This window comes from Cheilinus undulatus, linkage group 11 (assembly GCF_018320785.1).
Source record: "Cheilinus undulatus linkage group 11, ASM1832078v1, whole genome shotgun sequence".
Classification (NCBI taxonomy): domain Eukaryota; kingdom Metazoa; phylum Chordata; class Actinopteri; order Labriformes; family Labridae; genus Cheilinus; species Cheilinus undulatus.
Genome location: NC_054875.1, coordinates 22,785,333 through 22,812,154, shown reverse-complemented (window position 1 = coordinate 22,812,154; position 26,822 = coordinate 22,785,333). Strand labels below are relative to the sequence as shown.

General features: G+C 39.3%; 1 protein-coding gene across 1 annotated transcript in view; it reads right to left on the bottom strand.

Moving 5' to 3' along the window:
• kcnc4 (potassium voltage-gated channel, Shaw-related subfamily, member 4) overlaps positions 1–25,646 on the bottom strand; it is a 32,186-nt gene extending 6,540 nt beyond the window's left edge. Inside the window, exons 1-3 of the mRNA XM_041799357.1 lie at positions 24,331–25,646; positions 3,558–4,494; positions 2,602–2,778 (exon numbers count right to left, since the gene is read on the bottom strand). Coding sequence (XP_041655291.1) covers positions 2,602–2,778; positions 3,558–4,494; positions 24,331–24,948 — 1,732 coding nt within the window. The 5' untranslated portion in view covers positions 24,949–25,646. The remainder of the gene's footprint in view (positions 1–2,601; positions 2,779–3,557; positions 4,495–24,330) is intronic.
• Positions 25,647–26,822: the final 1,176 nt, after the last annotated feature.

Genomic DNA, 26,822 nt, shown 5'->3' with positions numbered 1-26,822 from the left:
CGGGGATGTGAGCTCAGGATGACGGGAATGTATTCAACTGCCAAATTCATAGCCATCCTCACAGAGGATTTTTGAAACTTTGGGAAGCTCAGATGTAAGCGATAGCAATCATCAAAGCAGAGAGATGACAGGGGATATTGCAGCTAATGGAGCTACACAAGGTACACTGGCTGCATTTGAATGTTTAAATGGAGGACAAGATTAATTCCTGTGAGTAGACTGTTGACTCAGCTTTTGGTGTCCTCACCTTACCCTAACCAGAAAATCAATCAATTTATTTTGAAAGTCGTAGCATGTGTTTACATTTTGAGATACATGGTGTCTCAGATAAATGGTCTAAAGCAAAACTGTCTTGACACAAGATGATGCAGCCCAGAACTGCCTTGCTCTGCTTTTCACTTCTTGTTTTGAATTAAAGACTGTTCAATAAAAAGGGCCCCCTTGTAAGGCAGATTTCGTAAAAATCGGGGCATTTCTGCCTCATCCCATTTAGTTTTCTGTTTTGTAAATTTACTATATGAGGTGCCATTTGTATTGAACAGCCTTCAATTCAAAACAAAAAGTAGTACTTAGAAGAAGGCCGCAGAGGTGGGCAGCACTGAGCTGCTCGCATGTGCTGTGCGCTTTCACACTAGGTACAAGTTTGCTGCATGTTGGCTACATATCCCATACGACACGGGGCAACCTATGACAGCCACCATGACAAGACATGTCCAGTTATAAAGAGAATAAAATTTTCTGTCTTTTAAAACTTTAGGAAATATCTGAGACACTGTAAGACCATATATAGGAATGGTCTCCTTTTACATTAATATAGATATTTCACTGGGAAAAACCTATCCATGTTGAATGTTTAAACAATAAAAAATAGCTCTATTTCGTGACTGTGTTTTTATTTGTTTGCAGCAACTCAAAGTGTGAAAATGAGAGATAATCAGTGGTGATTTTAACCAATGGCCAGTTTAATAAGGTAACAACTATTTTAGAGTTGTGTCCAGGCAATCTAAATGTCTGTGAAAACTTGTAAACAACAGGTTGCTTGGTATCTTGTGTTAGTACAGACTAACCCAGCAGTGCTCCGAAGAGTATTATTGAAGAAAAGCTCCCACAGTGAGCGCACAGACAGATAGATGATGCAATTAGGACTACAAAGCTCTTTCATTGATTTCCTTTTGATCTCTCCTGTGAACAATCACTAACTGCTGTTTGTCAGTGTGAGGCTGCAACAGAAGTGATACTAGTTGAGGAAGGATGTACAAGTACATTTTTTTCTAGTCTTCAATAGAGGGGTATTCCCAAATGCACTACAGTGAATGCACAACTAATCATAGTTCTGTTATATATTTGTCCCTGAACAAAAAGTTCCAACAAATTAGTATCACAAAAACAAACGCTATTGACATCAGACACAGGTTATTTGAACAAAAAAAACATCCTGTAACAGGGATGGTAATTGTTTATTAGGGCCTGAGCACTGACCAGTGCAAGAGCCCTACTGGAATTAAAGGGATTTTTTTTCCCCCGCCTCTTGTCAGCTTGTTTTGGAGGCCTTAATATATCTGAAAACTCTTTTTTTCCGCTCAAAAACTGTCCCCCCTGAGAAATAGCCATCTGGTGGTGGAAAAGTGTGAGTCCGTCACACAGTTTTTTTCTAGGGGGCCCCAAAAGTTAGATAGAGCCCTATGTAAAACCTACATGCACAAATATCGGTACATGTGTATCATGATGATACGAAAAAAAATTTACTTTATGACATTCCTCTAAAACATACAGGAACCAAACTATGGATGCCAAAAGGTCAAAATTCTGTATTTTTTGGCCTTTTCACTGACGGGCACTTTGCACATTTAAACGAACTTGTCCGAGGGTTTTCATCTGATTGACTCTGATTGATGAGTTTTCGCTATAGGGCGGGGTCCTTATCGGAGCCTCAAGTTACAGTTTGTTTTTGTCTATTTTTTGCTGTAATCTAATGATGAGAATGGTCATAGGTCAGCATAGAGTAAAGCGAGAGGGGATGGAAGTGCGCTGCAGTTAATACTACATATAAACTTTCCAGAGATCAGGAAACAATTCCACCTCTATATTATTTTAAAATAAACAATATTTAAATAAGTTTAGTAAATATGACTTTGACATTGCTATTACTAAGCAATAATCAGGAGTTAAATTGGAATGAAACTCCCAGCTGTTTGTTTTATGTGTGGCATTGTTATGCATGACAAGGATGTGGTTGTTCTCTCAGGATTTCCTTCATTCAGAGAGGAAACTTAATCAGAGTTGTACTTTAATTAAATGCACCATCCTTTATTGTGAATATTTAACATGGATTGTCAGAATATGTGTGGGATGAGGGCGGGAATGGATGTGACAGGCTCAGGCTGCTTCTTACTACTTTGAATCTGGGCTTGGCTAACTTTGTCTGGGTTATAAGATACATTTATATTTAGCTTAGTTAGTGGTTGCAGAAAGAATTTATGACTTAAATCTGACTTGATTTATGGTGCTAGAAAAAAAATGCAAAAAATGACCTGAACAGAGGCAATAAGCATATTTCAGTGTTCAACACCAACAGTGGAGCTGATACTGAATGGAACTAACCAGTATGGACGTTGGGATCTCCAGAGGTTAAGAGGAGGCAGCTGGTCTCTTTCTTCGTCTTGTCTCGGCCTCTGGAGCACCGCAAGGACCACTTTTCATTGGGGGACAATGGCTGGGTCAGACTGCAGCCTTCTTCCTCTGAAAGAGTCACATTAGCATCTCCGTTCTGCTTGGAGTCTGACAGAAAGACAAAAACACACAGTAACGTAAATGCCAAAGCTTTTAGTGAGATTGCCCTGAGGGTCCAGACAAGGAAAACGTATACATCATAAAATCCTGATTTATTCTTTGATAAAATTCAATTGAGATGTTATATAGAGGACTTGATGCCAGTGTGTTCCTGTGTTTTCTTGAAACAAGCTACATCTATCAGGAAGAAGGTAGCAGGAACCATAAGATTATGGAGGTTATCTATTGCTGCTGTCGGACCATTACCTCCTATCTCCAAAGTAACCACTTTTCAGGAAATGGGAACAAAAAAGAGAAAATCTGTATGTTTCAAATACTTTAACACTGTTTGGTCTTAGTCAGCATTTTTCAACAGTTTTTATTGGTTTAACCCACTCATGGATGACCAACAGAACTGATTTATGAAAAAAATAAATCTTGGGAAATGATGATAGGCCAAACGCCAGGGCTAACTACAATGTATTTATGTCTGTAGATAGTCTGGTGATTGATTGGCAGATGTTCAAGGGATCTCAAACAAACATTTTTGACATAATACAATCAAGGTAAATAGAATTAGTTTTGTGCTACTTACACCATAGAAAAAAATTTAAGATGTTTTTCCAATAGAAACAGATAAAACTGTTTAAAAACGATACACCAATATCATTTTTTGTATTTGAACAGTACCCGCGTTCCAGACAGTTAAATTCTGCAAACAGAAATAACACAGTGAGCATGAATCTATATCAAAAATAGAAGTAAAGAGTATAAATCTGCAGCCTAACCTGAACGATTCCTGCTGACGCTCTCATCAGCAGCCAGTGGACATGTGTCGCTCTGAGTGCTGTCTCTATGAGAGTTTGTTTCTGACTTTATAAACGATGCAGAGTCGGTTGGAGCGTCAGGGTTTGGGTTGTGCTTGTTCTTCTTCTTGGGCAGCTTCTGTTTGGCCATGGCCAGTGAATAGTACATCCCAAAGTTATTGACAATGACTGGGACCGGCATAGCAATGGTTAATACTCCAGCCAGTGCGCACAGAGCCCCCACCATCATGCCCGGCCACGTCTGTGGGTACATGTCCCCATAGCCCAGCGTAGTCATGGTGACCACGGCCCACCAGAAACTGATGGGAATGTTCTTGAAGTGTGTAGGGTTGGAGCCCGTGGGGTCGTTGGGCTTGGCTCCAACGCGTTCAGCGTAGTAGATCATGGTGGCAAAGATGAGGACACCCAGTGCTAGGAAGATAATGAGGAGGAGGAACTCATTGATGCTGGCCCTCAGTGTGTGGCCCAGAACACGAAGACCGACAAAGTGCCGTGTCAGCTTGAAGATTCGGAGGATCCGAACAAATCGTACAACACGTAGGAAGCCCAGCACATCACTGGCAGCTTTGGATGGCAGACTACTCAGGCTCATCTCCAGGTAAAACGGCAGAATGGCCACAAAGTCAATGATATTGAGTGTGTTCTTGATGAAAAACACTTTGTCCGGGCAGCATATGATCCGCACCAGAAACTCAAAAGTGAACCAGACCACACAGACGCCCTCCACCAAGGTCAGGATGGGATTGGTCACCATCACCGTTGTCTGCTCGATACGGGTGACATTACCCTCAAGCACCTTTTTTGTCTGGTTCCTCAGTTCATTGAAGGCTTCATGTGTCTCCAGGCAGAAGGTGGTGATGGACACCAGGATGAAGAGCAGAGAGGCCAACGCAACTCCCTGAAGGAGAAAGAAAAACCAAATAGACAATACAGTTACACGGCTTCCAATAAATATTTGACATAAATACTGTTTCATATATATATACATACATACATACATATACATACACACACACACAATACAGTCCCCAAAAATATTTTTAAATCCACACCAGGTGCAATCACATATTAAGAGTTATTTTTTATCTACAAACTTCACTGTAACAGCTTTAAAAAGACGTGGTTTTGCCTGTTGAGTCTGTTAAGCAGCACACTTTAAAAGATCATTTTCTCGTGGAAGCAATGAGTTTCATATGATTGACAGTAAACAAAAACTTTAAAGAGATAACTATTATCATGAGAGCACTCAAGACTGAAACAGCTATTTGATTAAAATGGAAATCTTTCAGGAGAGAGTGAAATGGATCATAGACCAAGCTCATGTTTTGCTTGAGCCAGAATAAAAGCAGCCAAGAACTATTTTATTTTACCATTGTTTTGATTATGTGCAGAAACCAGGAGAAATTAATTCATTAACCTATATCCATAATACAAAGCAAGGAGCACTGCAACAGTTTGAAATCTTATGACTGCTAAGTTTATTATTGAAAAAAAACAAAAAACAAATAAAAAGTCATACTATGGATTTAGTGATGTGGATTTATAGTATCAGAACTATGATAAAACACCATGCTTTGCACCTGGATTAAAAATGTTTTGGAAGGGATATTAATGTCAAACTCTGTCCCTAGATCGGCAAACAATTCAATCACAATTTATTCCATACTGATCCATCAGACAGTTCCTGAGACAACACATAGACTGCGGCTTGGGGTTCAGCGTGTTAGGTCTCTTTTAGCAGTCTACAAATATCTAGCTAAATTGGAATCACCCCCTAGGAGGAGCTAAAAACCCACCAAATGTTGCTAGTTTTTTCAAAATTGTGGAGTTCCTGTTGGGACTTAAAGGCATTGGATGATGATGTATTAGGTTGTAGATGTTTTGCCTGATGCCTGATGATCTGTGACTCAGATCTGGTATCTCTGTGACTGTGCCGTGTTTTTTGTGTCTGTGCCTTTGTTAAATGTGCTGCTGCCTGTCTTGGCCAGGATACTCATGTAAATGAGATGTTTAATCTCAAGGAGGTTTTTCCTGGTTAAATAGAGTAAAAAAAAAATTAAAAAAAAAGGCCTTAGACTTTTTTTTAAAACTTTGCCAAATTTATTATTCTAGGTGAAACTTGTTGCATGAGCTGACACTTTGGGAGGCAACATTGAGCCAATTTCGCCCGGTTCCATTAGAAAGCTGTAAAAATATATTTTTCACCAGTCGGTCAGAGTTGGTGAGTTTTTGAGCAGGATTAGGCACTGGAAATCTATGTGAACATTGTGTGCCCATTCATTTGGCCTGTCTCTTCTGTTTATTTAAGCCATGACAAATTGCAGTACCTAACTGTTCTAGTCTTGCAGCTGGATAAATGTGTACCTGTACCTTACATGCACTTGACCATTTTCTCCCTCTGGGTCTCTCACTCAGTCCTTATTGGCTTGTTTTTTCCAAATCAGAGACCAAATTACACCTAAATCAACTTGGAAAAAACAAACCACAGACACAGCACACAAATACAGAGATATGGTACATTACAGTGTAGTTCAAGTCTATTCCTTTGTCCTTCATGCACCCAGACGAGCAACTCTCGACCATGACAACCTCCTCTGACTGAATCCCTGCAGACGCCTGAGGAGCTCACAGCTCTGATCCCAGGAGAAAACCAGGACTGAGCCACAGGGGGAGATTCATGAAGCCTCAAATCAGCTCCAGGAGGAGCTCAGAGATCCTTCTGAAACCCTGATCAACACCCAGGCTACTTGTTTACACTGTGTATGCTAGTGTGTGTTTCTCATAGAGCAAACTCACAGGTGTTAGTCAAATTGCTCGCCTAGAAAGTGAAAACACATTGGTGACTAAAATTATATTATAGGAGATAGAAATCCTATCATGCAGACAGAGCTGCTGCACCGAGCATCAGTGAAACAAATAAGCAGCCACTAAATAATACTCGAGGTTCCTGTGAGGAGGCCAGCAGGTCTGGCACTGTTCAGTTTGTTTAAAACACAAAACAGTTTATTCCAGAACCAAATAGAGCTGGTTTCCGCCGCAGACACATCTCTGCACTGATGCTGCAGGAGGTCTTGGCACACACCAGCACGATCTGCTCGAAAGTCAAAGTCACATGACACAGCCTGACCTCACACTTGTGAGTGTCTGTAGGTGTCTGACACTTCTCCTGTTGAGAGTGTTTTTGTTCTGTTTCTTTTTGTGTGTCCATGTCTGCAAGTCTTTGTTTTTTAAAGACATCCTGAAACATTTAAATGTGTCTGTGTTGTTTATTTGAGGCCTGATGCAGAGAAAGATCAAATATCATGTTTACAGTTCTGGATGGAAATTTTAAACATAGCCAGTGTAAGAGGGATTGCCAGAAGGATTTTTAGCCAACAGAGTGTTTTTGAGTTTAAGGCTGCTGACTGAGGATACACATATGAAAGTCATTATGTGAATATCCCTCAATAATCAAACAACAATAAAATAATATTCATAAAAGATACAGCCGACATTCCTTGCAAGAAATAAATACTTAAGTGCAGTGATGAGGTGCATTAAACAGTATACCCTTTTTATTCACTCTGCATAGATTATACCCACTTAATTTTTAGTATCCATACAGTATGCCCGCCTCTGCATCCCATCTGATGCACATCATTCAGTCGTATGCCACATTTTGGCATGGAGAGGAACTTGATTTACTCTGCCTCTATTGGCTAGTCCTCTTAACCGCCTTTGTTGGTTCACTGATGCAAACAGAGTGAGTTGCACCACTTTGTGTCAGCTCGCTTCCCTCGTCACAATTTAATAATAATCCTTACAACTGAAAAACAAGCAGGAAAAGTTTAGTGTCAATGTGCAAAATCAGATGGCATCTTTTAGGTGTACAAAATAACCAAATGCAGACTAACACAGACCGTTTATCCTCTGCTGTTATACCCACTTCTGCAGGGGCCACTAGGGGCAATACTGTTAGATTCTGAGGGTTCAAACCTGACCGCTACTTACAGAACGACAAGACCACACATCAGGTGGGTTTACTCCAGACAAACAATCTCTGCACAAAACAGGCATTTCTAACAGTTTCTTTCTTTCTGCTGTTTTACTTATTTGACAGTGCAGCCCTTTATACAACACTCCCTCCCCCAAATTAAAAAAAAACCAAACATTATAAATGCTGTTCATTTCACAACAAGGCTTTGGTAAATTCAGTTATCCTTGCTTTTTCCTCTATCCTGACACTAATTGAGTGTTTTTTATGGCAGCCAGAGCTTTGTCAGACTGGCCTTAGATTGTTAATGCATGGAAAATGCATCTATGGCTCCATCTGAAAGGTAAGATTTTTGCATGCTGACTGAAGTCTTGTAGCATGCAGTTTAAAGTATTTTATTATTTAATGTATTTCAGTTTTATGTCAATAATTATCTCCGATTCTGGTTGTGATTTTCATGGACAGGGTCTCGAGGCGCAGTCAGGAGGAGGGTTTCTGGTTCATGGAACTCAGAATTTCATCTCTTCTTGTTGCGGATAATGTGGTTCTGTCGGCTTCTTCTGTCTGGGACCTCCAGTAGGCATCGGAGTGGTCTGTGACTGAGTGTGAAGCAGTTAGGATGAGGGTCAGCACCAAGGTTATGATAGTTTCGGATTTTTCATTAGTGTTTATTTTTATTTCGGTGTCACTCTCTGTGTTTGATTTCAGTTTAGATTTTATTAGTTTTGACTGCTGGTTTCTTAGTTTAGTTTAATTTTATTTTGTGTGAAGTCTTAATCAATCAGATCAGGTCATTTACACTCCCCAGACTTGTGTGTTGGCGCCAGTCAGCATAATCGTGACAAAGACTAAAACTAAGTATATTTTGTCTCCATTTCTATTTTATTTTAGTTAGTTTTGTAAACACACTACACAGTTGTAGTTAGTTTTCGTTTGGTAAAGCTTAGTTTTTATTTAGTTTCAGTTAACTACAATGATTTTTGAATTTTAGTTTTAGTTTAGTTAGTTTTAGTTAACTATAACAACCTTGGTCAGCACCTCCATGTCTGAGGCCATGGTTCTGACAGAAAATGGTGGATGAATCCTTGCCTCAAGTTCAAAAAAATTCTGGTCTTGAGGGTAGAATGGACCATGAGACCAACAGGTGGGCTGGTGATGAACTGCAGATGTTGTACCATAACACTGTGGTGAAGAGGGAGCTCACCTATGGTCATGAACTTTATTTCATTTAGCCTTTATTTAACCATATAAAACCAACTGAGATCAAGATCTCTTTCACAAGGGTGACCCAGCCAAGAGGTCAGCAGCACCTGTATTAATAAAATCTGGGTAATGGCCAAAAGAATAAGATCGTGAGTTTAAGCGGTCAAAGAGATTCCTCAGGAGGGTGTCTGGGCTCAGTCTTAGAGATAGGGAGAGGAACTTGGACATCCAGATGGATCTTGAAGTAGACCCACTACTCCTTCACGTCAAAAGGAGCCAGTTGAGGTGGTTTTGGGCATTTGATTAGGATGTCTCCAGGACGCCTTTCTGTGGAGGTCTTCCAGGTGCCTCCAACTGGGAGGAGACCCCGGGCAGACCCAGGACTTGCTGGAGGGATTATATATCTCATCTGGCCTGGGAACATTTTAGACTCCCCCAGAAAGAGCATGAAAATTTTTGCTAGGGAGAAGGATGTATGGGCTGACTTACTTGGCCTGTTGCCAACGTGACCTGGCACCAGATAAGTGGAAGAAAATGGATGGATAGATGGTTGGTAGTGACAAAAAGACCTCATGTAGCAGCTCTCACACAAATAGACATAAGTGCTCACCACAGCAAAGCTGCATTCAGACCAAAGGCAAAAAAAAAAAAAAAATGTGTGAAGGTGCAACTGCAGCACGATTATCATCTCGTTGTGAAACTTTCGCCTACACACCTGAAGCAACAGAGGAGGGGGAGTGACACGTCTCCTTGATAACAATGTTTGTTTCTGCCTTTTCATCCCATAGTCAAGCATGTTGGAAGTTGAACTTTAATATGTTCCTTTTATCTGTGAAGAAGTCCCAGAAAAGTCTGAAATCTAAACGCCATTAGGTGTACATTAATAACTTTTGACGCCCTGTCGTGAGCCAGGATTACTCTGATGGATGACGTACAGTCCTGTACAGCTGCTGTCCATCTATTAGTGGTGAGTTTAAGATTCACTGTACCTCCAAGAGAGACATAATGAATCTCAGACCACACAGTAGCATTATAATGACCCAAAACTGAGTCATAATGATGTAAAAGGACTCTATCCTTCTCTACATCTTTTGACAGTCAATATTAAAATGAAAACATTTAGTTTTTCTTTTATGGCCCCTGGAAGATTACTCTATGTTTCTTTTTATTTATTTATTCCTTAGGATGTTTGGATACAATAACAAATAACTTAAATGAATGATAATATAAATCGTAAAACACCTCCACCGAATGGAGTGGAATATAGTAAAGTTTTCAGGGTATGTAATCCTAAACTGTCATGCCAAAAAGACAATAGTCCAAGGTCATCAGGATTCAGTGTGAGGTGACAGAGCTGAGATCACCTTAGGGAGCAGCGTCCCTGTCCCAGCTGGAGAAATCCAAGCAGGATAAATGAGTCAGGACGTACAACAGGTAGCAGCCTGTGCATCAGTGTGCAGCAGCTGGGGAGTCCCGTCACAGCCGTCATCACCTCCAGCTGTTCAGCATCAGCTGTTGTTACTGACACACAAGAACATAACAGGCCGTCTGAGCTGCTTGTTCACAGCTGATGTTATATTAGAACTGGTGTCATATTGGTACATGTCTGAGGGTCAGTCCACCTGAGGGCAGAGGGGGATTAATGTCCACTTCACAGCCCGTCAGCTGAGCTTCTCCTGCGTGTCTGCAGAGAAGATATTAATGATCACTTTTTATATTTAATGGAACTGGAAAATGGGCAAAAAGGGGTACAGATGATCTATTCTTTGACATAAAAAATGTACAGCAATGAGCCATTTTCAGCTTTGCTAGACCTCCGTCTCCCATAAATGATTTGCTGCAGGACTCATCCATATCCAGAATCCATCATTTGATCACAGCATCCAAATCTAAATCTAAAGCAAGGGCCTATGAGCTCCTCTCATATAACCTTTGGGATATCAGTGTTGATAATTATCATGATGAAGGGCATGTCTCCTGTTTGTTAACAGAGCTAAGTTAGTCTTTTAGTTATGTGCTTCGATGTCCAACCAGCACAGCATGTTTTAGAAAAGGCTTCCCAAAATACCTCATGGCAGTCAGTACGTTTACATGCATTTAGAAAAAGTCAATAAACTTAGACTGACTAAAACTGGACTTTTAAAATGCATGTCAACATGTTTGTCTCACTGAATTCATACTAAATCAAATTTACTTATATACCTAGATAATGTGGTTGGATTTCAATTTACTCACACATACAAACGCTTTGATAAGACCCATGCATTCTGCACATGCTTCACAGTTTCCTGCTGAACTTTAATTCAGAGGTCGATGGCAGGAATGCATAACTTTGCAAAAGTCATATATAGTCTTCTTTTGAATATCACTGTGAGCAAGAGAGATAGTGTGCTTTTATTTATCTATTCCCCCTAAAAAAGAAATATTCTAGGCTTTTATTCCTTTATTGAGACGGATTGGACGGTGGAAAGAGAAACTGAGGAGACAAAGTGTGAAAAGTGCCACATGAACCCAGGCCGTTGACTTCAAGGGAAACATCTTCTGTATATGGGGCACAGTAATGGGCACTTCATGCACTGCATTTGTGCCAAAAGCAAAGCTATTGTGTGAAATGCATGGTGCAGTAAAGTCTGTCCATGTTTCCACCATTCATCATACATAACAGCTTTTCTTCTGATGACTTGTTAGCATGGTCTAGTTGAAAAAGGGTGCACTGCCACCTCTCATAGCGGAGTCAGACATGTTCCTGTCAATAAATCGCCTCTCCAACTGTGCAGGTATACTTGGAAAAAGCAGAGTCCAGTTAAATGACCCAGTTGAGCGATAACTATAACTTGATGTGACTTTGTATGCAAACATACTTAGCATCTGGCTTGTGCTTCATTCATTGTCTCAGATTTAGAAAACTGTCATAACAGACCGTTCATCTGAGACATCGTATATCTCAAAACAGAACTGAGGTCATTTGCCGGTACAACACATTTCCAACTTTAGAGGTTTCTTTAATTCAACATTTTTTTCATAAACAAAGTCTGACAGTTACATTCATGAAAAAACTACATTGCAAACACTACAGACTAAACAACATTTCATTAATAAAATAGACTACATAATTGACATTACTACATAAGCCAATGTAGCTAAGTTAGCTTTGGCAACATGAGCTTTAGCAGACACAGCTAAATCCAATTTAACTATGTAGCTGCTTTGTGAGCTTAACTTTAGCTACATTCCCTACATTAGCAATGTAGCTACATAGCTACTTCAGCTACACTTGCGTTAGAATATTTTTATGAACAGGTTTTAACTTAGCATGTAATTTTGGCAAACTTTTCCATTTTACTTTTGTTAGTGTGAAAATATCATGTTTTCTGTTGGAATGATGTAACATACAGCTAAAGTTAAGTTTGGCCCAGAGTTGGCAGGCTACCAGAAATAGTGCACAAGGAATGTACTTTTATGGGACTGAAGTGGTCACATGGGGTGCCTCCCTGGATCGGGCATCAAGAGTATAGACTGTCAAAGTGTGCATCTGTCAATGACCGCAGCTGCTGCTCTGAGAGATCCCCAGTCTTTCTGTGTCTGTGACGTTTCTGAATCTTCCTCTCGTGTCAACATTTATTTCCGCCTACAAACTTTTCCAGGTTTTATTTTAAGTATTTTGATTCTGATCATTTTACTTGCATTCTTTGTTGAGATGCATTTAATTCAATCTGAATATATTTAATTTTATTGTTGTGCCTCTACATCTTTTAGTTCGCTGGTTAAATTTGGTTTCAGGTTAATGAATAGTTTCTTTACTCAAAAGCATTTCTAACATCTATTTGTAGTTATTTACAGTCTCTAAATTTCTCAACTAAAAGTAAGTTAACTCTATGGATGAGTCATCATGCAGTATTGAAAACACATGAGTAGGGGAAAATTAAGCCAAGTATCTTGTGATCTGTTATGCAGTTGGAAGTCAACACTGAAGTCAATCTTTGTTTAGTGTCACAAGATATCTATTGAAGAGGTACAAGCGAGTTCATAACAGCTCCATGTGTCATATCATGGAAGATGGTCCATATAGAGAATTAAAATATACTTTCTAAATACTCAGAATATTTTTAGAAGCTGTATTCAATATTCAGCATCTTAATAAAGCTTCTCCACCAATGACTGTGCCATCAGTTCATTAATAGATGCATGTTCTACATCAAGATTATGAATGTGCATCAATGAAAATATGAACTTAATCCAAACTAACAGTTTTTGAAATGGAAAAATCATAGGTGAGATTTTTTTTAATGTGCGGCTCTTCAGATGAAGAGTAAAATAAATAAAATCAATAAATAAAATCAAGCCTAGTGTCTTGTGACCTGTTATGCAGTTTGAAGTCAACACTGAAATCAAACTATTTGTTCAGTACCTACTGAGTAGACACAAGACAGTTCATGAGTTTCCAAACAGCTGCATGAATCTGAATTTGTAAGTCCTGACATCCATCAAAGTGGCTTTAAGTAGAGACTGAGAAGATACCTTTTTAAATCCTAAAACTGAAGCAGCTTCATTCACACAACATCCAGTAAAGCTTTCTCCTCTGTTGAATGTGCCAACATTTCATAATAAAACACTTAATCCTACCAAAAGGCTTTTAAAAAAGTCAGATGTTTTTTCATCTTTAAAAAAGGTGTATTTCTATACATATTCATTTCTGCCAAACAAAAACACTGAAACACTGAGCAGACCTGGAGATTCACTGATCTCAAAGTAAGACAGCTGATCTATTTTCAGCAAACAGCTTGGAAAGTGAGCAGAATAAACACCCGACATAATCATGGAGGATTACATCCTCCTTCACAGAGAGTTCAGTGTTATCAAATTCTCCTTACTGAGTCGGAGCAGCTTTGATGATGTGTGAAAAATAAAAACCCTGTGCTCATGCACACAGCAGCACACAAAGGTGTCAGCACTGTGAAACACGGGCCCAGAGGAACATGAGGTTCTGCTCATAAGACTGCTTTATTATTTATCAGCTGGATGTCAGATCCAGACAAATGAGGTGTGAGAATAGCTTTCACATTCAGGGGCACAGCAGCTTACCAGAATATACTGGCCATTTGATTATTTTTCAAAATCAGTGTTTTGTTTGGCAAAACCTCTGCACAGATGTAGAAATAAGGGTTGTGGTGAAGATGTCTTTAATTGGATATTTGGCTCTGGTCAACATTCATCAGACCTCAGCAATCCCACATCAGTAAATCCTTAAGTTTTACAACAAAGACTAGATGATTTGTTTTTTCTCTGCGTGGGATAAAAATGTTGCTCTTTTCTGTGGGAAATGCACTTTCAATGGCTCACCACTGATGATGAGCTGCAGCTCGTTGCCACAGCGTTAGTTATTTACAAGCAGTGAGAACAGATGAATCAATGAAATACTGCTTTTGGGAATTTAAACAAAGTTATCAGATCTGAGCTCAATGTTTATGTTGCATCTGTTGCATTAAACGTCACTAAGATTACTTTTCCAGAGTCCTAGAGCTCTCCAGTTGTTCGACATATCTTACAGACCTTTAGTGCGTTCCTGTCTGAGGGTCTATGTATTCTGGTTGTATAAAATGAAACTGTAACCTCCTTACTTCCTGTTTAAAAAATGTCAGGGCAATGCAGTAAGTGATCCCTTATATGAAGCAAAGACAGCCAAAAATGTTTACAATCACCTGACCAGCAAGAGTGATTGTGAGTACTGTGACATCAGATGACAACAGGACAGAATCAAAAGAGAGCTGAAAAGTACGCTCATGTATCATCTGCATTATTTTCTCCCACACATAGACTGTACCCAGGTATATTTACAGCCAAGTAAGTATATATATATATATATATATCTAATTCATAGATAAACATCATTTGCATGCACAAGAGAGACTTGCAGATCCTTCTTCTGCATTGAATTTCGTCTTTCTACATTTCATTGCAGCTCCTTCCAACCTTGGTAGTAGATATGCTACCTCATCAACAGCTCACTTGCTATCATTGAGGAATATCAGTTGCAACATTTAAAAAAAAGTGAGTGATGTTATCTGAACATCTTTGTAAAATGTACTGTCAAAAGGGCACAAACACAAAAACTTAGGCCTAAACAGTGGCCTGGGGCCAGATGGCCATACCTACCACGTAAGTGCAGTGGCATTCTGTGTGAAATCCTGGTCTTCTGATTAAAACGCATTATATGTGTTTGATATGCAACAGAAAAGAACAGAGAGCATGCATAAGAAAAATGGCGGGGCAATCAGCAGGAGGAAGTGCCTGTTGTTCATCTGTTAGTCTGCCCTGTAAACACACTGACTGACTCTTCAAACAAACAGATTTTGAGTTATTGAGTCGTTTATTTTGAAATGAGATTCTCTCATCTACCATTGAAAGACTTAATGATAAAGTCTGCAACCATGAATGAATGAATGAAGCTGGTCTGAACTTAGTTCTAAAAAATCTGCTAACATGGTCACAGATAGAATGCAAACGTATTATTAATTTTCATGCTGCCATGCCTCCATGTCATTACCTCTAAGTTTAGTCTCCAAGTTTCATCATGATGTCTTTGACCTGTAATGATGATATTACTGGAAAATTAGAGGCAAAGTTCTCCATATATGCAGTTATGTGATCGTAAGGGGGCAAACAATCATGAAGCAGAAGTTAAAGTGAGAAGATTGTTCCATGTTCATTCATAATGCTTATTCTCCATCTCTTTCCCTCCCTCCTCTGGGGATCAGCTGCTTGTGCACATTTATGCTGTTAAACCAACCAGATATAGAGATGACTTCTACTGACAAATCGTCTTGCTACTGCCAAACTTTAGAGCAGTTTTCCTCTCTGTTGGGTTAATTTGAATCAGTGTGACCCTCTACCCCAGTCACCTGCTGCCCATCTCATCAGTGTCCAGGTCTGTCCACCCTGCATCTACCCTTTTGATTTCATGAAGCCATATTGATGGAGGTTAACTGCCAAGGACACTGAAATTTTTTTTCTTTTCTGAATTTAAACAGTAAATAATTGTTTGGAGTCTTTCCTGATTGAAATAAAGTTGACATAGCTTACTCAAAGCTTAAATATGAAGATTGATGTAGCTGAAGGAAAAGGCTGAGGAAAGTCAGTATGATACCCCAGAGGCATTGAGGTAAGGTTCATCTGACATAAATGTAAACATGTAAAAACTTCCATACTGCTGTCTGAGTTAGCTGCTTTGCCCACACAGTGAAGGACAGACTACACTAGACATGCCATGCTCTTTACAGCAGTACATTTCATATGAATGAAGAAGCTTTTTTAAAATTGAATCATATGGAAAGGGTTCTTTTTTGAGAACAGATGAAAAAACCTCCATCTTCAAAAATGTGTGGACTAGAACTAAGTCATTTGGGATACTGATGACATCAAGGCCAGGCAAAATGGTTCAACTGTTGGAAAAATTACTTTTTGTAAAGTGCATATCATACCCAATGTATGACGGCATTTCCTAATAACTGTAAGGTCCACCTAGAGCTCCAAAGTGCTAATTCTTCCATTTGTGTTGATTCCCAACATTCTTTACCTCTGACTCTTGTATGTCATTGGGATCATATGACTGTAAACAACCTATAACCAGAGTTCACAAACTAAAAAGACCTGTCACATGGAAGTTTTCATGCTCTATTTGTCTTTATGGAATGAACACAGCCTTTAAACAGGATAAACTCAATGATGGCATATAATGTGGATGACATTATCTGCCATGGCACACAGTCAATAAATTTATTCTTGAGGTTTTCTGCCAGAGAGCTCAAATATTGGTATTTTTCTGGATCCAGCCAAGTAGCACTGGAGCCAAAATCCAAAGTGCAGCCATTTCATAACCTTAACCCCTGATGATGATGATGATGATGATGATAAATAGTACTAGTTAAATTAGACTGTGTAAAAGGAACACAGACTGTAATCCTTGATATTAAAGACTAGTCCATGGTTTACCGGCATCCGCCTGGACCTCTCTCATAGGCTGACTTTATGTCTCTCTGTAAAGGAAGTCGCCTGACTTCTTTAAGGGTTTCTGGCATTGTTTAACAACAGAGCAGCAAGGCAGGAAAATGCATTACTGTGCAAGTTGTGCTTATTAAAAATTGATCTCAACTACTTAATATCATAGGTTACATTTCATGTCTAATGTATTTGATTTCTGAGTAGTGCCATCCTCAGTATGTAGATCTCACATGCCATCTTTCACAGAGCTGAAGCTTCAGTCTGGGTTGAATGCAGGGAGGATGTGGCTGAAACGATGGACAGTTTAACTTCCCTCCACCTTTTAAGAATCACATTACCTGAGCTGAGCTGAGAGGCTCTTTGAAATAAAAAGGCCATAAAGGAAACGTGACTCCTTCAATAAGCACTCTGCATCCTCACAGACAAACACAGAGCAAACATATGTGCATGAATCAGCCGGACAGGAAGCGAACAAAGAACATTATGGCTCAATCAACAAGTATCTAAGCTTATTCTTTATTATGTCAAACTTTAAAAGAAATCCACAAGGCTATTTCACATGAAACTTAACAAATCCTAGTCGATTATTTACAAATCTTTCATGGTGAGACTGGTGAAACTGGTGCAGTCATCTTCAGATGGCACCAAAGCATCAGCAGCTGTGACTCAGTGACAGCCTGCTAACGCCACCTGCACTAGAAGCTAAAATAAACACGTTTTTAGTGTGACTGGCATGCAATGAGAGCCCTATACTTGTGCGAGAGTCTCTGAATAGACCATTCAACTCAACAAACATGCAAACAGAAATTAGATTGAACACCAGCCTGTCTCTCTCTAGACTGAATGTATTTTTCTTTTTGTCCAATGAAAGCTCCTGGCCCTTTGCCCAACATCTCCAGCTGTAGTGACACTCGATACTCGCTTTCCACGTTTACTTCTAATAGCACTCTGCTGCTTTTGTTGCTGAGCCATTAGGCACTGTATTCTTCCAAATGCTGGCTGATGTCCTCTGTGGAAGTAATAAGAGCAAACTGATTTTAATTTACAACCCAGGCAACATTTATTCTATCGATAGACCCAACAGAAGTGTATCCTGTCCAACACAGTTAAACAAAATTAAGAAAACTTTTAGGTCAGTAAGTATGTGTTAAAATCATAAATTCATAAAAAAAAACTCCTAATGATGTCATTACAATATTTAAAAAAAGATAAACACTGCTAAATAATCTGCATACCAACAGAGACCCTAAAGACTGAAGACCTTCGCCCCACTTCTTTCTGGTTCTGTACATGGCTATGCTCTCCTGCTGCCTTTCAAACACTCATGATTTGAGGACCGCTGAGTGCAAACCTTGGTCAGGATGTGTGGGAACACTTCTGCCATGGAACAGCATTCTCTCTATTTCAGCATTTTGGTAGAATCGTACATCAAATGTTTAACTGAGACCAGAAAACCTTGCTTTTTACATGACTGACAGAAACATATGGTTGTCTAGGAAGTAAATTTTGTTACCCAAATACAAATATTTCCCAATGTTTACAAAAACCAAATGTATATTGAGAGACAGGTGAGTCAGCATTGTTTTATCTGATAGTGTGTTCTGATGTTTCACTTAATTTTATCAACAGTTCAATAAATTATCTAATTTTAGAAACTGGCTATAGAAACCTGCATTATTTATGCTCAAAAACATAATGATTGATTGACAGCACTTCTTTAGTGTAGCTAAACCCCAAATACTGAGCCTCTGTGAATTTCTGTTATAGTTTTATACCATTTAAGAGGAGGTTGAGGTGTTACATATTTTTGTTAAAAAATAACATTTGGATATAACTTAAATTTAGGATGGACCATGTGGTTTTTCTTACCTTCATCTGCCCCCCATGTAGCTGGGCCCCAGAGGGCTTCCCTTTAACCCCCCTTAAGGGCAGCCTTGTCCTCAAAAATATATTTACAATACAATCCAAATGGCATCCATAAGAACCAACGATTTCATCTCAGACTCCTTCATCTTACATCGAGGAGCAAAACAGGGGTGTCCCATTTCTGGGCTTTTATTCAATCTAATTATTGAGCCGCTGGCAGAAAAATTAAGATCTGAAGAAAAGGTTAAGGGTATAGAAATCGGTAATGTAATGCATAACATATCACTGTACTGTGATGACATCATACTGTATTTATCAGACGTGGATTCTTCCCTTAGTCACCTAAACAAGGTTATCAGTAACTACGGCTCCTTTTCAGGTTACAAAGTACACTGGGGTAAATGTGAGCTTTTGCCACTGAACAAACAATGCAGGCACACATGTGTACAGAATATAAAAATAAAATGGAAGACAACAGAAATAACATATTTGGGTCTTAAAATTACTACCAACTATCAGCTAACAAGAGATATCAACCTTAAAGAAATACGGAAGAAAATAATGTTGAAAATAGAGCAATGGTCTAATCTTCCCATGTCTCTATGGGGCCGTATCTATTGTCAAGATGAATATCCTTCTGACTGTTAATTATGTGGTAAGAATGTTGCCCGTCATAATACATAAAAGCTATATGGCATGGGAAAAAGGCCAGGTGTTCCTATCAAAGAATGTCTAATGCATACATAAATGGTGGTTTACAGCTCCCCAATTTCCTTTACTATTACCTGTCCTTTGGCTGCCAGCATGTCAGTGAACTACTTAATCCATCTGGAAGCAAGGGTTGGAAACAGACGGAGGAAAGTATACTACAAAACTTCAACATTGGTACAAAAGCTCTGTTTTATCTGAAAACACTTCCAAAGCAACTCATGGATAGTCCATTAGAAGTATCATTTAACATTTTTAAATCATGTACAAAAATAATTGGAATTAACACAACAACATCAGTGAACCAACCACTATGGCAAAATCCTAATATAACAATAAATAAAAAGGTCATCAATTGGAGAAGATGGAAAGAAAAAGAGGTCACAAAACTTTGTCACATACTTTCCAACAACTGTTTCAAACCCTTTGATGAACTAACCACGCAGTACTGCATCCCAAAAAGTGAATATCTAAATTACATCTCTCTACAGCATGCAATCAAAGAGAAAATTCCAATAGAAAAAGTAAGTTCTTATACACACAGCTTTGAAGATGTGCTCCTTAACCATGACCAGTTAAAAAAAGGCACTGTCAGAAGGTTTATGGAGATATTAAATGACAGCAGTGCAGATCATTTTGAGATCATTAGACTGAAATGGGGCAGAGATCTAAACATTCCTAAAGATAATTTATCATGGGGAGACATTTTGAATAATGCAAGACAACCATTCCGGTATACTAAGAACAAATTATGGCAATTTAAAATCTTGAACAGGCTCTACTTCACCTCAACACAGCTGCAGAGGATGGGTATTCTTGAAAGCAGTAATTGTATCAAATATGGTTCTGCTGAGGGAACGCTAATGCATCTGCTATGGGACTGTAGTAAAATTAAAGATATTTGGCTTGGCATAACTAAACAAGCAGTGATCCAATCAAATATAGACATACCACCAGACACGTATACTGGGCGATCTGCACAGCTGTAATGATATCCCTGCAAAAATAAGACAGTTTTTCTATCTCTATACATGGTCACAAAAACAGTAATGAAGAACTGGACTGAGTCAACAGCACCATCCCATAAAGATTTGATCACAGAAGAAATGGAAATGATCAGGCTCGAAAAAGGTTGCTTTTAGGTTGAAAGACGACAATAAGGAAAATATGGAAACATGGTCCTGTCCAGAAAGCATTCTGACATCTCTTCTTCAACAGCAACTCAAATTATGAAGGGTATACTACTCAAAATATATTTTAACTGGTGTCAAGTGTTGGCAATTCTCAACTCCTATGATCTGAGAATTATTACCTGTTATTTTTTGTGCTTTTGCGTTTTGTACAGTAAACAAACATGCAAACTGATATATGTAACATACTGTAATGTTGATATTGTTTGAGAAGAATATCTGAGAGGATGAAAGGGGTCTACATCTGGGACGGTTTAAAGGGAGGGACAAGGGTTATGCTTTTGTGTGTGAGAAATGTGTATCATGTCCTTTATCTGTTGCCAATAAAATAATAATAATTAAAAAAAATAAATAAATAAAATATATATATATATGATTGTCAAACCTCTTATTTCACATTAAAGGGCATTAATTAAAATGTGCTGTTTTAACAGCTTCCACTCTCCTTTAAAGAATTTACCACACTGAGGAGCAGGTGTGGTGCCAGGATTACTTTGGATGGGTGCTACATAATTTTGGCTTGGCCTATGACCACAGATGATTTGTATCTTAGTTTATTAACTGGCACTAGTAAAGCATGCACTTCTTATTGCCCAATGCAAAAAAATTACTCTGTTCATTTCCTGCTAAGCCAAGGACCCAAAAATCAATTATCAGAGCACTGTTCTTTAACTTCTATGTAGGAAACATTCCTCTTTAGGATGATTAAGCAAAATTATTATTTGTTCACTGATTACAAAATAGAGGGAGGGATAGTCATGGGAAGAGAGTGGCATATGTTGCATTTTGTTTGAGCTTTGATCAGAAAAATTTTGATTTTTGCTTTTGAGACAATTGAAAAACAATCAGACAAGAACATTCAGCTCTAACTTGTGGCTTTCCTTATCTATTTTGTCGGTTTGTCATATAACTAAGAAACATTCCAGTTATGAAAAGTGCACCTTATTCTCAGCAGTGGGGATAAGTTGATGAGGGAACATTAAAGACAAAAAGATGCTGAATTGTTTTAGGGCAAACTCACACTGTGTCGACCTGACACAAAAGATAGACTGTTTCATGTATCCATCACATTCACCTGGGAAACCTCCCATACAGAGTGTTTGGGAAGGGCAAAACTTTTTAAAATATTATCAGTGGGGGACTGGACTTACAGTGCTTAACAAATTTATTAGACCACCTGTCATATTTGTCTCAGAGACCATCCAGCATCATGACGTGCTTTAATGCAGACTCTTTCATTTTCAGTCAGCTCTCCACGTTTTACCATTTTGAACAGGAATGAGGAATTTCAAACTGAATTCACCCAAATTTGAGCCGGCTCACTGGGCTTCTCTGAGAAGTCAGAAATTAATCAAGCATAACATTCAACCACTAAAACTCATTTTTCTCTTCAGGAATGCAAGTAAATAACTATAATTTGACATATTCAATATTCAATATCATTTTGGTTAAAGAGCTTCTACATATTGGTGAATTAACCATTGCAGAACCATAAAAAATTATTTTTGTAATTACCAATGCTGTTAATTTAGGGCAGCTGAGGCATAAACCTTACTTTGGGTGGTGGTCTAATAAATTTGTTAAGCACTGTATGTTTTGTCTGTCACATTCTTTACCAGCCAATCAGAGAAGGGATAAAATGGGGTAGCAGGCACACACAGCTCTGGAAAGTAATGTGAGCCCTGCAGGCAGGCGCTGTTGTTATAAGTGGTGGAGGTTGTTGGTGGATAAAACTCATGCACACTGATTAAAAACACCATTAAAGCTGTAGCCAAGCCTTATACTCCACCAGCATCCACTGTATAGAAACACTAAGTCCCCACCAGCCTGCACTCATTGCTCCAAGTCCAACCAGGCCTGAGCATGAATGCGTCATCACGTTGTAACACAGAACACACCTTATAAGAAACGTGTTCTCACAATCAGCACAACAGAGAACAACACAGAACATATGACAGCAGGTTTTTTTCACTTAATGGCTTATTTTGAGAGTTTTTGGTCAGATACAGAACCATGCTTGATCCTGGTCCAGAGCACCCTCACATGGTCAAACAAACTCGGAGAAAAACATAATTGAGCACAGTACTGACTGCACCATTCAGTGCTACCCAAATAAAACAAAAGAACTCAAACTAACATAAGAAGTTTCTTTAAAGCTCCTGCGAATAAGTTTTGATTCACGATTTTTTTTTTGTTCCTTGTGAATTGATAGCTCTTCTCTCTTTGCTGATTTTGTCCTGTACATCTATATGCTTATTTTCTGAAAAACAATCATATCCTCCGTTGACCGTGCAAAGCAGATGGATCCGCCTGTTTCCTTGTTTCTCACTGGCGAATCCATCTTGCAAAGCTCCCGTCTGAACCGTTTGGGCCCCGGTTAAAAAGTGACAGGACCAATCAGTGACAAGAGGCAGTACTTTCAGGCACGGTGGAGTCGTGATGTATGCAAGCAGCAACAAGATGTCGGTGATACTGCTAACGTGCCAGTTTTGTCAGAACGTGACATTTCTTCGTTAAAAAGAAGAACAGAACAGCAGTGAGTTGCTTTTTCACGCACACCTCGGTCGCGGCTACGTCACGTGTTTTGTTGCTCTGATTGGCCTGTAAAGATGTGACAGACAGAACATCCATCCAATCACACTCTGAGTTTTTTTTTTTGTTTTTTTAAATCCTCTGCCCTTTCAGGCTAGCTATTTACACGGTCAGGAACAAATCAGATAAGAGTCACTTTTAACTGCAGTGTGAACATAGGCTGTTATTTTTATATAGGAGATGAAGAATAAATATATTCTTTATTTTGTATTGAAATTGAATTCACCTGACTCCAAAACTGCTGGTTCTCAGCGCCACCTTGTTTGCTGTTTTTTCCTCTTCCTGCCTCTACTTGTGTATTTTATGGAACCAGATTAAACTGTATACATAAACGGAATAAGATTATCAGGCAATATTCTAATTATGACATATCCTATTATGTTGCTTACAAAGCTACTTGGGTAATCTGAAAACTCCAGATATGAGATAATCATCTGTCATTGGTGTCCATGTAAATGAAGTCACTTAGTTATTAAAAGCCTTTGCAAATCTAAGAGAAAGTTCATAGAGTTTCTCTGTCTGGATGTTCAGTCCAGCTGTGTGGGTGAGTGTCTGGTACTGTAACACATTCAGTGGATCACACTTGAAGAAATGAAACATGGCCAGAAAGAGATCAGTTCTTAAAATAATAACACAAACATGCAAAGAAAAAATAACTCAGTTATTTTTTTTTATCCCAGATTTGATTCAAACTCACAGAAATCACGTTGTCCTGAAATAACTATGACACTCTGACACTAAGGTTTGTTGGCAGTGGAGAAAATGCAGATACTGACATGTGAGGGGCATGAAGAGTGTCATCACACCTAACAAGAACTAAGAGGCGTTAAAGGCTATACAGCCTGTTTAAGTGGAAAATTTGGCATGAAAAATTAAACGGTGACTATAATTTTAAATTATAAATATTGATAATTTTATGCACAACGAATGAATGGGTGAGCTATATTTCTGCTGTGTGAAATTAAAGTAAAATTAAGTTAAAAAAACATAAACTTAAAATAAAGGGAAAATCCATTATGGAAGGAGAATAATAGCTGATTTAAGTGCTGTGCCCTGATTGGTTGAAGCTTGAGAAAAACACCTGTTGATCAGGACATTGTGCGGGCCTCTTTTCACCCACTTAATTGGAACATTTCTGATATTTTATCTTAAAATGACATTGGTCATGCTCCCCCAAAGTAAAGAAAACACCTTATAGACCTACCCTGGCTGCTTTGGACGAGTACGGGTCGTCAAACAAGGCCCAAATCTTCGGCTGCCAAACTTCACAGCAGCCCCTCGACCTATCCGGACAGTCCTCGATCCCAAACCGCCTCGGCATCTCTCTTTCATCGTCGGTGTCATCCGGTTCAGGTGGTTCAAATATCTCCAGGGCCTCCTCTGCGTCTCTGTGCTGCCGGTAGGTCATCCAGCAGCACGGCTCCACGTCGGTTTCATCAATCCCCCAAAACGCCAGCTCCTCCTCGAAGAGAGGGCCACAGACATCTGCCGGGCAGTGCAGCTTCCCTGTCCGGTAGTAGTTCAGCACGTAGGCGAATATGCCCGGATGTCTGTCGAAGAAGAACTCGGTGACACTTTGGGGCGGAGGGGCGTCCGAGTCAGAGCTGGCCCGCGTGTCCGGTTCTGCCAGCCATGCCAGGCGGGTCCCCGGCAGGGTCCTTAAGGTGCTCTTGTAGGTTTCGTGTCGAGTGCCGCCCACGTTGATGATAATTTTGTCGGAGTCTTCCCCCCTGGCCATCTCCTCCTTCAGACATGATTTAGACGGAGGTTTGTTACCTGACTTGCGCCCTCGGTAAGACGAAACGCACACCGAGCTTATCATTGAGAAGCAGAGACCTTCCGGCTGCTCACTCCTCGGTTTCAAACTGTGTCCACTCAAACAAATATCAGAAAATTAACGCAAAGTGCGCCGTCATTTCAGACACAAGTCCTTATCACGGCTGGCATATCTCACTTAGCAAAAAATTCTCACGAAATAGTCCAGGAGACGCTCAGCAAGAACCACCTGTTACAGAGCAGTCTATAACTGCAGCAAAACCACCGTAAATCTGTTTTCAGTGTTTAATGTAACGATGCTTTCAGAAGATAAACTAATTTCCCGCCTATGAACACACAGGTGATGCTAATTAAAACAAAAGACGCCGACTAATTACTCACGCGCTCATCCTGAGGCAACATTCACGTGTCACTCCTCGCCGCTTCTCCTCAGATCCTAGTCAAATTCAACAACAACAAAATCTTTAATTATCTCTGACAAGTTTTCCACTCCTACTCACAAGACCAGGACATAGGAGAATCCGCTCGCGCATTAAATCAGATATTCCTCGAGACCTGCCTGTTGAAGACGCTCAAAGCTCGCGAGCCGTGCAGATGTGGGGGCTTGTTTTCCAGCTGGAGAGCTGTTGCTTCTCCACAAGTAGCCTATCTTCTTCCCTTAGCGACACAGCACGGTTGGATGGAGCGTTCACCAACAGGCTCCACGGTTTAACCCTTCGGCTGCTGATGGAGGTTGGCACAATGTTGAACCACTCCCTTTAATCTCATAGAGAGAGGGGATGATGTATTGTGGGGTTTGACTATGAAATAACCGAGAGAGAAATGGGGATGGGGGAAATAACTTGGATGTCTCATCAGCTCTTCATTTATTTTTTGGTAGACTGTTATGTAATTCAGCTGTGTGTCATCATGGGGACCTGTGTTACCTGCAGTGTGATGCAAACATTTTTGAATAAGATATAGCCCATCTTCAACTCACGTCAAATATTTTTTTGATTCTGTTTCCTATCCTGTAAATCTGATAAACATGCTAGACCTAAGTCACAAACTGGAGATCCGTTAGCTTTATACCGCTAAAATTGCCAATTCAATTATTTTTCGCCTCCTAACTTTGCTTTCCTTTGCCTTAATGAACTAGAAACAGGATACTGTTAGTCTGGACTGTAAGTAGCTCTATAAATAGCTAAATAAATAGAAAGATTCTGGACTAAATTCAGTCGTGAGACAGCAAGGAATATCCAAACAACAAGGTGTGATCAACAGGTAGCTGTGACATTTCTAGTGTTCGGAAAATCATGTTTACATGACACAACCTAAGACTGCCATCTAGTGGACGCTTCAGCGAACAACGTGTACCTGAGTGGTAAGGAAGTGTGGTATTAGATGGGTGGTGTTACATTTTTTAAAGTAACATTTTATAAGTTCTTATTAAAAAATTAATGAACTGTATTTTTATAACCTTTACAATCAGGAGTCACTATAAACTCCATATTACTCAATACTAAAGAAATAAAGATGTAAGACACTGGTGTGGTAATGTTAAAAAGATGGGCACATTGAATGAATCTAATTGGATTAAAATAACTTTTAGGGAAAACCAATTGTTAAATGAAAAAATAGACAAAAAACCTGAAAATTTGCAAAAATTGGTTGCAAGTGGTGATAAAATTGTTGAAAAAGTGGTGAAAAGTGGTTACAGAGTGGCAAAAAATGGAATAGCAGCAGCAAAAAATGGGCTATGAAATGCAAAAAGGGACATAAAATGATAGAAAGCTGTCAAAAAGCAGTAACAATGAGTTTAGAGTGGAAAAAAATTGTAGAAGTGTAGAATTGTAAAAGTGTAGTAAAAAGTAAAAATGGGGCAGAACTGGGATAGCAGCAAAAATAGGCTCAGCCAGGCAGAAAGGGGCAAAATGGGTT